Source organism: Balaenoptera acutorostrata, chromosome 19, assembly GCF_949987535.1.
Source record: "Balaenoptera acutorostrata chromosome 19, mBalAcu1.1, whole genome shotgun sequence".
NCBI lineage: Eukaryota > Metazoa > Chordata > Mammalia > Artiodactyla > Balaenopteridae > Balaenoptera > Balaenoptera acutorostrata.
The window spans coordinates 56,067,196-56,079,843 of record NC_080082.1 but is presented as its reverse complement, the minus strand read 5'-3'; the positions used below and the strand labels follow the sequence as shown (position 1 = coordinate 56,079,843).

Here is a 12,648-nt window from a genome sequence, read left to right as displayed (position 1 = left end):
TTCCTTGAATGGGTGGAGGTGTTTTCAGTTAGGGGTGGGGTATTCATTGTTGGGAGGATGGGGTGGGATCTTGATTGCACCTGGTTACATCAGCTTCCACTATTGCGGGTCTGGCTCCTGAAGCCACTGCACGTGAGCTCTAAGAGCCATTTCCCCTTAAATTTTTCCTTACTAGTCAAGCGCCGCACGTGGAAGGTTGTAGAGTGGTCATTTGCAGCCTGTGCATTTTTATTGCGCATGCTCGGCCATGCTCTGCAGGTTTTTATGGTCAGGGTTCCCTATTCAGGTGTCACAAAGTTTAATCAAAGTCTAATTTATGTTCTTGTTGCTGATGCCATCCCCTCCATGCTTCATGATCTCATTCAGTGCAAAACAAGGAGGTGCTTTTGGTTTTTTGTCTAATGCCTATACATGAGGAGACTCTCCTTGGGCCCAGTCTGTTGCCAAAACCTGGCCCTGTTCACTGGTGCCGAACAGAAATGCGGAGACAAGAGTTTTGGGTGAAGTAGAAAAGAGTAGCTGTATTGCTTTGCCAGGCAAAGGGGGCCACAGTGGGCTAATGCCCTCAAAACTGTGTGTCCCACCCTGGAGGAGGTAGTGTTGCAGCAAAAATAGAAATGAAGTTTTCCCTCCCCTGAGAACAAGGAAAATAAAGGGAACCGTGAACAGGCTAGAGAAGAAACATAATCGGGCCTGAAAGAGTTAATCACTCCTAGTTTGTTGTTGTTTTTTTAAACTGTTACTAATCTGTAGTGTCTGCAACTAGATTTGTACTTCACAAAGCTAACCTATTACTCTTTAACACTATGTGAATTACATCCTGCACTCCCTTGTAGCAAATCACCCCTTGTAGCATTTGCATTTCAGAAAAAAGGTCGCAGACCTATAACACAGAGACAAACGGACCCAGTTACCGGGCTGCCTGACGCCAGCTGTGACTGTTTTGAAATAATGCAAGAAGAAGAAGAATGCAAGACCTTCACTACTTTGATCCTTATCATACACCCCTGACTTCAAGCCCCGCGTATAAAATCTTCTCCGATTCCCAGAGTGAGGGGGGGGGCACAGTTCTTGAAGCGCTATCCTGCTGCGTCTTCCCTTCTGCCTGGCAGAAAGATAAAGCCATCTCTTTCTTCCTCCAAAATCTCTGTCTCCGTATTTCTGTTCAGCATCAATGCATAGAGAAGCCGGGATTTCGGCAACAGTAGTGAGGAGTTTTCTAGTGTTCAAGGAGCAGGGCATGATCAGCTCGTGGACAATTCTCCAATTGGTTGGCATCAAGGAGAAGTTTCAAGCATCATCAACCTTCTGGTTTCAGCCAGCCTGGGGTCTACGGGCCTGTGGCCGGCAGTTTTCAGCTGGTGGGGTCTGCTTCCTGTAACAACAACGTAGGAATGTGTCAGGCTTTATCTCTATCTTTCAGGGAACTGGGAGTTTGGTGATTCTGCAGTGTGGCTGGTTTAGAGTCTAATTTGTTACCAGTTCCCCAGCCAACAGCTATTCTTTGTTTCTGCATCTTCACATTTCTCAATCATTAACTTTTTTTTTTTTTTTTAGCTGCGTTGGGTCTTCGTTGATGGGGCTTTCTCTAGTTGTGGCGAGTGGGGGCTACTCTTCATTGTGGTGTGCGGGCTTCTCATTGCGGTGGCTTCTCTTGTTGCCGAGCACGGGCTCTAGGCGCGTGGGCTTCAGTAGTTGAGGTGCATGGGCTCAATAGTTGCGGCACGCGGGCTCTAGAGCGCAGGCTTCGTAGTTGTTGCACATGGGCTTAGTTGCTCCATGGCATGTGGGATCTTCCCGGACCAGGGATCGAACCCATGTCCCCTGCATTGGCAGGCGGATTCTTAACCCCTGCGCCACCAGGGAAGTCCCCCCAATCATTAACTCTTGAGTCAGCCTTTTACTTCAAAGGACAAGGACACGGGGGCTTGTACATGGTTTCAAGTCGTATCTTTCTTGCCTCAGTGGGACGGTGGATTTGTGGGTAGGATGGAGGTGAGGGAGGGAGGGAGGGAGGAAGGAAGGAAGGAAGGAAGGAAGGAAGGAAGGAAGGAAGGAAGGAAGGAAAGAAAAAAGGGTGAACCACTGGGTGGATAGATGTATGAATGTCTGAGCTGGTGGGTAAATAGATGAACTTATGGACAGGTGTATGGACAGGTGATTGGGTGGACAGATTAGCCCATGATCTGTCAGGACTCAACATTTCTACCTCTCCCTAATTTTCCTGCAGAGACACTTCCCCAGCCCAGTGTCACAGCCAGTAACTTAGCCCCAGCGACGCATGTGGAATCCAGCAGCCTGCACTGCTTCCCCCCAGGGAGCACCGTGGCCCTCCAGTGCTAAGTCAGCGGCCAGAATCTCTTCCCTGGAGGCTGCAGGAAGCTGTCCTCAGACCATAGGACACCGACTCTGCAGAACATCACGAGGAACAGCATGGGGCTCTGCCAGTGTGAGAGCTGGAACTGAGCCACCAGCAATATCAGCAACCCCATTCTCGTCAGAGTCATTTGTGAGTTGAGGGCCTTGCTAAAGGATGGGTGGGGGTACCCCAGAGCTGTGGCTGAGCAGTGAAGCAGGGGCTGAAGTCCAGCTAGTTCTGGTGGCCAAGTTGGTGGTGTCTGCCCTAAGGCAGGGGACTTTTATTATTTGCATAAAGGCCTCATATTGGTTGGGGGTCCTGTTTAAGTCTCCCCAGGCCAGAGGTACTCCGTCCCATTATGAGACATGTTACCAACTTCCCAGCAGCGGATCCAGCTGGGCATTTAGGAAAGCTTGCAAACCCCATGTGCAAGGACGTGAAACCCTAGCTCCACCAGCAATAAACAAACTCCACGGGGTGGGAGATTAGCTCACGGATCTCTTTTCAGCACCCAAGTAGGTCCTCAGTAAATATGTGTTAAATGTATGAATTAATGAGCGTGTGGCCTTGGGGAAGTGGTTTTTGTACTCCGAGCCTCAGTTTCCCCATTGTTAAAATGGGAATGATAAAACCTACGCTGTAGGATTTGGTGGAGAGTCAAATGAATGAAAGCATTTACAGTACCTGAAAATGTATCTGGCACATTGTAGGAGCATGGTAAATGATAGCTGTTGTCATTGCTAATTAATGCATGATGTTTGATTGACTCTTAATTATTCAATAAATTGAAAATATTTAGAGGCTGACTGTGCACCAAAGCACTGTGTTAGGTCTGGGGTGTGCAACAGGAAACAAAGCAGATCCCTGGTCCTGTCCTCCTGGGGTTTCTACTCCAGTGGAGGAGACAGACCTGTCCCAAGACAGTGGCAGCCCAGAGTGGGCAGGGCTCATATGGGGGAATCTAGGAGGCTGGAGGAAACCCAGCAGGGGTGCTTGACCAAGCCTGGGGGTCAAGGAAGGCTTCCTGGAAAAGAAGACCTGAAAGATGAATCTGGAAGAACCAGGTGACAAGGTTAGGGATAATAATGTTCTAGGTGGCGAGAGCAGCTTGTGCAAAGGTCCAGAGGCACAAAGTAGCAAGAGAGATCATGGAAACGCAGAAAAATAGGAGTAGAGGTGAATAGAGTGAAAGATGAGTCTGGAGACTCAGGGTTGTATCATGCAAGGTCTTGAAGTCCTTGCCAATGATTTGTTCTTTACCCCTAACGGCACTGGAGAGCTTTGGAAGGGTTTTAAATAGAGGAGTGACAGGGTCAGATTTGCATTTTAGTATTTGCATTTAAATATTCTCTAGCCTGTCATGTTGAAGGTGGATTGGGGGAAATGAAAAGGCCATTCCGGAGGCTCGGTAACAATCAGGAGGATAGATGATAAAGAATGAACCAGGACGAGGACCACAGGGAGGGGATGGAGGTGATGCATCCTGAGGCACAAGGGAGGGAGGACTGATGAGACTTCTCCACCTCTGGCCTTAGTGACGGGATAGAGGACGGTGCCACCTTCTGAGATGGGAAGCCAGAAGGAGAAGCAGCTTTTGAGGGAAGACACTGTTTTAAAATATAGTATGTTCATTTGGAAATTTGAGGTTCAGTAAGGCCAACAGATCTGGAGACAATTGCCATTGAAAAGATAGTTTGTTACAGTTCACAAAAGGAGGGGGTGCACTACACCACGACGGCTACATGGGGAAGCACCAGGGTCAGCCAGGAGGCAGAAGAAACCGTGAGCAAGATTCTTTACTGCGGTTTCTGTAGGAAGAAATGGGGGAGACAGAGTAAGCAGGTTTAGGATTGGCTAGTTTGAGTAATCTCAGTGGGTTCTGGGGGCATAGAGGCTGTCCCTTGTTGTCTGGGACCTGCCCCAGGGTGGTTAGGGCACATAGATAGTAGCCTGGAGTGTGACAGACGATAAAGGAGGTGATTCAGGTGTGGGCTCTGGTTTGGTTGGTTTGCATTTGCAAAACTTGCTCGTGAGTAAGTTATTTAATATCTCTAGGAATTGGCTAGCCCTGGGAGGGGCAGTCCTCCCAGGATTCAAGTCCTCCCCCACCCCCCAAAAGCTCCAAGATGTCAAAGCATCAGAATATAACAAATAAAAGACATGGTTAATACGGACACCAAGTTCAGCGTTGGACCCGGTGAGCTTGGGGTGTTACGGAGACATCCAGCATCCAGCAGGTAGATGAGTGTGGAGCTTAGAAAGAGGAGTTGACTGGAGATGTCAGTTTGGGACTCAACACACTGGGGGTGGTGATTTAAGCCTTAGGAGTGCATGAGATTGTCTTGAGCGGGGATGTATAAAATGAGAAGGGTAGAAAGCTAAGGAGTGTGAGTCCCGGGGTCCACCAGACTCAGGGCTCCAGCGGAGGAAGAGGAGCCCACAGAGGGATTGACAGGGGGTGGTCAGGGGCAGGGAGTGGAGAGTGGTATCTGAGCAGCCAAGGGGGTGGGCTTGAGAGTTATTTAACCAACATGGGTTGAGCACCTACAGTGTGGCAGGCACTGTGCTAGGTGCTGGGGACACAGCAGTGACCACAACAGACAGAAGTCCGTGCTCCATGGCACTGACATGCTAGTGGGAGGAGGAAGACAGTAAACAAATAAGCAAATAAAAATACAATGTCGGGTGGTGATTGGTGCAAGGACGAACCAAAGTGAGAGCAGAGAGAGTGGCAGAGAGTGGTCAGAAAAGTCTTTTGAAGAGAAGACCCGGAGGAAATGAGGGAGCATGCCATGTGGATATTTTGGGGGAGAGGAGATTGCAAATTCCAAGGCCTGGAGGTGGGCGTGTGCTTGGTGCCGTTTGAGGAGCAGCAAGGGGGTCAAGGGTGAATGAAGTAGAGTGAAGGGGGAGAGTGAAAGAGATGAGGTCTGCCTTCCCACAAGAGAGGTAATAGGGGCAGATAGCACAGGGCCTGTGGGCCGTTGGTGAAGGCTTTGGCTTTTACTCTGTGTGAGATGGGAGACAAGGAAGGGCTTTGTGCAGAGGAGGGATGACATGTGACTTAGGTCCGGGTAGGGACTGAACAGGGTCCCTCTGGCTGCTTGGGGGAGAATAGAGTGCAGAAAAGCAAGAGGAAAGCAGGCAGAAGAGGGACGATCAAGTCTCAAATGCTGCTGTCCACTGGATGGGGATGAAAAAGTGTCCTGGGGGTCAATGGCCCCACAGCCTCTGATGAGACAGACCTTCCTCTTCCCGGTGGCCTGACCCTCTCAATTCTCTGCAGATGGCCTAGACCCTCCCATGGTCAACCCTCCAGACCCAGAGGACAGGGCTGGCCAGCCCTCACCCTGTCCTGCTTTGCTGACTCAAAGCCCCCTGCCCAGTACCATTGGGAGGTCGATGGGAAGTCAGGCCCTGCCACTCAGCACCTGGTCATCCCTGAGGTCTCCCTGGGCCAGGAGGGCAGGTATACCTGTGAAGTCTCCAAAAGCATCACTTACCTTTGCAGCTCAGCCAGTGGAAAGATCTGGATCTCAGGTGGGTGCGGAGATGTCATGGTGACAATGGCTCAGGCTCTCTTGCCCTTATATAGGTTGTGTTGGGGTTTGTGTCAGCCATACACTATCTCAATAAAGCTGTATAAGCCCTCCCACAAAACTCAGTGGCTCAATACAGTAAACATTGATTATGACTCACAAATCTGTGGGTGATTCTCCTGGACTTGACTGGATCACTCATGCATCTGTGATCAGCCGTGGGTTGGGTAGGTGGCTCTGCTGATCTTGGCTGGGCTCTTTCACATGTTTGGGGGCTGGCTGGTGTAGGATGGCCTAGGCTCTTGGTATCTCATCCTCCAGCGGGCTAGCCTGGGCTTATTCTCATGCATAGGCAGGAGTTGGAGAGAGAGAGAGACAGACAGACAGAGAGATGGGGTGGGGGGGTGTATGGAGGGAGGGAGGGAGAAGGGGAGGGAGGGAGGAGGAGGTGGAGGAGAAGGAGAAGAAAAAGGAGGGGCAGGGAGAAGAAGGAGGGGAGGGAGGGAAGAGGGAAAAGAAGGAGGAGGAGGAGAATAATACTAATCTAAGGTGAAAGCAGAAGCTGCCAGTTTTGAGGTCTATGCTCAGAATTTGCATAACATCCCTTCTTCCCATTCTATTGGTCAAAGTAAATCACATGACCAGCTCATTCAAGAGGTAGGAGGAGCTGAAAAGTCACATTGCAAAGGGCGTGTATTCAGGGAAGAGCCTAATGGGGACACCTTTGCAAGCAACCCACCAGAGGGCCGTCCTGGGAACAATGACTGCACGGTGTGTTGGTCTTACAGGATGCACCTGGGAAGCCGAGGAGCTGGGATTGCACCCCAGCCTGCCTCAAGGAAGCTGCTGATTCCTGCACCAACCATCATTAGCTCCAGGTCATTCAAAGACAATGGCTGTTGGCTCATTGCTAACACTTCTCACAGGCATCCATGAGACCAACATGGTACAAACCGGTCTTCTCCCCAACCTATTCCTTCTCTGTTCTTGATGTATCTACTGTTCTAACATCCCCCGGATTCATCCTGGCCCTGGTCATCCATAAAAGAATCACAAAAGCACAAAGGTCCCAGGCTCCCTCCTAAATGCCTTGTACATATGAGCTCATTTACTCCTCCTCAGCACTCCGTCAGGGGGGTACCATCGTTACCTCCACTTTACAGATGGAGAAAGCTGACTTCACACAGGTGAAGTGACCTGCCAAGGCCACCGAGCCCGTGAATGGTGAGGCTGGGATTGGAATTCTGGCTCTAGTCTCTATCTTTCATGCTCTTGGGAAGCCAGGCTCATCACTCCTTCCCACAGCGGCCACCTTGGTCCAAGCTACACAGGTCACATGTGTCACCTGGACACCTACAATAGCCTCTTCCTCGCTGGTCTCCCTTTTCCATGGTGCCATCGTCCTGCCCTGCCCAACATCAACTCTGCAGCCACAGTGGGCTCTTATTATTATTTTTTTTTTTTAATTTTTTTTAAATTTTTATTTATTTATTTAATTTTTATGGCTGTGTTGGGTCTTCGTTTCTGTGCGAGAGCTTTCTCTAGTTGTGGCAAGCGGGGGCCACTCTTCATCGCGGTGCGTGGGCCTCTCGCTGTCGCGGAGCACAGGCTCCAGACGCGCAGGCTCAGTAATTGTGGCTCATGGGCCGAGCTGCTCCGCAGCATGTGGGATCTTCCCAGACGAGGGCTCGAACCCGTGTCCCCTGCATTGGCAGGCAGATTCTCAACCACTGCGCCACCAGGGAAGCCCGGCTCTTATTATTTTATTTTGTTTTATTTTCTAGGTAATATTTGATTTTCATTTAACTTTCTCTCTCAAGTTCTTTTTTTAAATTAATTTTTATTGGAGTGTAGTTGCTTTACAGGGTTGCGCTAGTTTCTGCTATACAGCAAAGTGAATCACCTATACAGAGTGAGCTTTTGAAAGTGCAAGTCAGTGGCCTTGCTCTCCTGCTTAGAGCCCTTACATGTGTTCCCATTGCTCTTAGGACACATTCAGAACACTCAGGTGACCACCAGAGCCTGATGTGGTCTGGTTCTGCAGGCCTTGGCAGCCTGTGACTCCACTCAGGCCTCTGCTCTCGAACTCCTCTGGTTGGAGCCCGCTGTGTTCTCCTCTTGCCTCATCATGTCACTTCTCATCTCCATTGCTCCCCTGCTGATAGATCCGGTCCAGGCTCACGGCTTTAAACTCCACCCGTATGCCGGTGAGTCCTCCATGTGTATATCCAGCCTGGTCCTCTCGGTGAACTCCTGGCTCATATCTCCAGTTGTCTGCTTGACGCCTCCACTTGGAGGTCTGATAGGAATCTCCAATGCGGCGCAGCCCAATCTGCACCCCTCACACTCCTCAAAACCCACTCTACCCACTTCTTCTCCATCTCATCGGATGGAAACTCCATCCTTGCAGATGTTCAGGTCATGTATGGACTCCAACTCCTCTCCCTCCCCATGTCCAATCCCACTGGCTCTGCCTTGAAAATGTATCCAGAACCATTTCTCACCTCCTCCGTGGCCTCCACCCTGGTCAAGCCACCACCATCTGCTGTGTGGCCCATGGCAGTCACCTCCTCATTGTTCCCCCAGTTTCCACTCTCGCCTCCTATAGTTTGCCCTTCACACCTCTAAACTCAACTCTTGTGACTCTCCTCTCACTTGCTCTCAACCACACCAGCCACTTTGTGGTTCCTCAGACACGCCTGACATACTCTTGCCTCAGGATTTCTCTTCCCCGAGGTGACATCAGCATGGTTCCCTCCCTGTGTTCAGGTCTTTGCTCAGATGTTCTTTTTTAGTGGCGTCTACCTCCACTAACCTATTTCAGATTCTAAACTAGCCCACTCTCCTGCTCCACCTTGTCTCTTCTGCTCTGTGGTTCCTTTCCCTGACCCCTGCTCTTATCTCCTTCTAACCCAGTAGATGGTTTACTTAATTATCATACTGATTTTTTTCTTAGTACTTTACTTTTTTAAAAAAATTTTTATTGGCGTATAGTTGATTTACAATGTTGTGTTAGTTTCTGCTGTACAGCAAAGTGAATCAGCCATACATATACATATATCCACTCTTTTTTAGATTCTTTTCCCATATAGGTCATTAGAGTATTGAGTAGAGTTCCCTGTGCTATACAGGGAAGTCTATACAGTAGATCCTTATTATTTATCTATTTGATATATAGTAGTATGTATATGTCGATCCCAATCTCCCATTTATCCCTCTTCCCCGCCCCCCTGGTAACCATAAGATTGGTTTTTACATCTTTAACTCTACTTCTGTTTTGTAACTCAGTTCATTTGTACCATTTTTAAAATAAATTTATTTATTTATTTTTATTTTTGGCTGCATTGGGTCTTCGTTGCTGCACGTGGGCTTCTCTTGCTGTGGAGCACAGGCTCTAGGTGCGCGGCTTCAGTAGTTGTGACTCGTGGGCTCTAGAGCGCAGACTCAGTAGCTGTGGCGCACGGGCTTAGTTGCTCCGCGGCATGTGGGATCTTCCCAGACCAGGGCTCGAACCCGTGTCCCCTGCATTGACAGGCGGATTCTTAACTGCTGCGCCACCAGGGAAGCCCCTTTTGTACCATTTTTTAAGATTCCACATATAAGCAGTATCATACGATATTTGTCCTCTTTCTGACTTCACTCAGTCAGACTGATTTTTTTTATCTTCAGTCTCCCTGTCAGATGGTCAGATCCATGAGGGCAAAGACCATGTTTGTCTTGTTGCCTGCTGTGTCCTCAGTGACTAGAACAGTTTGCTGAATGAATGAATGAATGAATGAATGAATGCCAGTCACTCTGCCCAGGAGACTCACCCTTTGACCAACTGATCTTGGATTCGACATTTGGATCTCAGCTTAAATGTCATTACCTCCAGGAAGCATTCCCTGATTACCCCAGGTTAGATCTCTCCTCCTGTAAGAGCCTCACAGAGCATCCCATTCTGCTCATTTATCACAGTGGCATGAGTTTAATGATACTTATTTGCCCCATTGTGTGTTTTCTGTCTCATTTCCCTCCTAAAGTGTAAGCTCCAGGACGGCAGGGACTTCTGTCTGCTCTGTTCCCTGCTATATCTCCAGTACCTAAAAAAGTACCTTGCACACAGTAGGTGCTTAATAAATGTCTGTTGATTGGGGAATAGATAAATATGATCCCCAGAAGCTGAATAATGGAGGGGTTCAGAGTATGGGTTCTGGCATCAGTATGTTTCAAGTTATAACTCTACCACATGTGCGATCTTGCTTAGGTAGTTTAACCTCTATGTGCCTCAGTTTCTCCCTCTGAAAAATGGGGATATTAACAAGCCTATCTTACAGAGTTATGTTGAGCAATAAATGAGATCATATAGTTTACTGGTCATTATCACTGTTAGCCATGACTATTATAACTGTTATCTGGTCCTTCTCTGGGCCTCAGTTTTCCAGTCTGTAAAATGGGGGCGGGGGGGGGGGAAAGGGCACACAAAGGGCATGACCAGCTCAGAGGACCTGAAACTCACCCTTGTACCTGCTCTCTCTCAATCTCTCTCTGTCTGTCTTTCTCTCTCTCTCTCTGTTTCTCTCTCCTGCAGAGGCTCCAGAGAATGACCTGCAGCCGGCCTTGCTCAGGACCGCCATTCCTGGTGGGGGCATCGCGGGGATCACATTGGGTGTCCTGATCAGCATGGCACTCACAGGGACGGCCGGCTACTTCGTCGGGGTCTTGAGGTCCCAGGTATCAGCTCTGGGCTCTTCAGTGGTCACAGAGCTGGGACTGAGTGTCTGGGGAGTTCAGAGGGGGCTGCAGTTCTGGGAGCTGTGTGGGCAGGGAGCTGGGGTATCGACTGGGGCTGGTCTGCAGGGGAGGAATGTGCCCCAGGACCTGGAGACCAGGACTGGGGCTGGGGGTGGGACACTTCCCACTTGTCCCAAGTTTAGTGTAGTGATTAGATCTTGGGCTCCCCAGTTAGCAGAAGTGAGCTCAAATCCTCTGACATCGCCTTCTAGCAGTGGTGATCTTGGAAAAGTGACCCAACTCCTCCTGCCTCAGTTTCCTCATCTGTGAAATGGGGATAAATGTATCCATAGGATTGTCTTGACAGTTCACTAGCAACACTGGGGCTTAGCCAGTTTTTGCATTTGGTAAATGGTCACGAAATCTATTATTTTTAATAACATTGTTAAAGTAAATGTCAAATTATAACTAACACTTATATAGTGCCCACTAACTTCTAGCTATTATAATATTATATTACATCATTGTTAATCATAAATATTGCTAAATTACAAAGAGCTAACTGCACCAGTCATAGTTCTGGGTTTACTCATGAAAGCCTTCCAACAGCTTTAGGAAGAAGCTGTGCATATTATTCTTTCCAGTTGAAATGGAAGCTCACAGAATCAGAGACTTGCCCAGGGTCACCCAGGATCTGCACTTGACCTCATATGCCAAGCTGCCGCACATGCAAAGAGACCTGGGTTCAAGTTGCTGCTCCACCATTTCTGGGCTTTTGTCACCTTGGATGAATTCTTGTATATCCCCTGGGTCCTTTTATACTGCATCCTTCCTTTTCTCATTTATACTGCTCCTGCTTTTCCTACACAGTGGGCACAAAAAGTCAGTGGTACAAAACTGAATTTCCCGGGTGCTCCAAGAAGACTCAGCTATATGACCCTGGAGAAAAACTTCACTCTCCCCTCTGGGCCTCAGTTTCTTCATATAGAATAGATGAGAGCTAGACAGGAATCTCTTTTTAAGCAGAGTAATCATTTTGAGTAGACTTCTCACAGTAAGTTTTACAAGTTTTATTATCCTCTAGGACAAAGGGCACAAGCCCCATAAACTCTAGGCTTCTAAATGATCAGGGTTTTCATCACAAGGTAAGCAATTCCAATAAACATTTCCAATGGTGACTGGACAGGGTACCAGTTAGGATGCATTCCACTGCAAACAAAAGATAACCTGGCTCACAGTGGCAAAACCCATAACTGTTACTTTACAAGGTGTCCCAGGCCTCAGTGAAATCCTTCCATTCATCCCTCCATCCTCAGTTTGTTGAATATCCTCCCCAGCTTGCTACCTCATGGTCTCAATATGGCTGCCTCAACTGTAGATATCCTGCCCTCACACCACATCATTGTGGTAGGCAGAAGAGATGCCCATGCCCCAGTCTGTGAATATGTTATGAACCTGTTACATAGCAAAAGGGACTTTGCTGATGTAATTGAGGTTACAGACTTAAAGATAGGGAGAAGAGTAGCCTGGATTACCCAGGTGGGCTCAGTTGAATGACACGAGCCCTTCAAAGCAGAGAATTTTCTCTAGCTGGAAACAGTGGAGAGGTGCGGCAGAAAGGGAAGTGGAGAGATTCCAAGCGTGGGAGAGATTTGTTGCGTGTTGCTAGCTCTGAGATGCAGGGTTCATGTGCAAGGACAGGGGAAAAGCCTCAGGGGCTAAGAGTGGCCCACAGCTGATAACTGGTGAAATGGGGACCTTGGTCTTGAAACTCCAAGGAATTGGATTCTGCCAACAACCTGAGTGAGCCTGGGAGCAGATTCTTCCCACAGCCTCTACAAAAGAGACCAGCCGGCGACGGCTTGATTTCAGCTGAGAAACCAGCTGTGCCAACCTGGACTTCTGACCTTCAGAACTGTGAGATCATGAATTTGTGTTGTTTCCAGCCACTAAGTTTGTAATCATTTGTTACGTCAGCAGTAAGAAACTCATATGGTTATTTAAATGCAGGAAGCAGGGGATGGCTCCTTGGGACCC

At 48.6% G+C, this 12,648-nt stretch overlaps 1 protein-coding gene across 1 annotated transcript in view; it reads left to right on the top strand.

The window, feature by feature from the left end:
- The window catches only part of LOC130705687 (carcinoembryonic antigen-related cell adhesion molecule 5-like), a 43,950-nt gene that overhangs the window by 31,149 nt on the left and 153 nt on the right, over positions 1–12,648 (top strand). Inside the window, 4 exon segments of the mRNA XM_057533726.1 lie at positions 2,231–2,509; positions 5,646–5,696; positions 5,699–5,899; positions 10,469–10,696. Coding sequence (XP_057389709.1) covers positions 2,231–2,509; positions 5,646–5,696; positions 5,699–5,899; positions 10,469–10,696 — 759 coding nt within the window.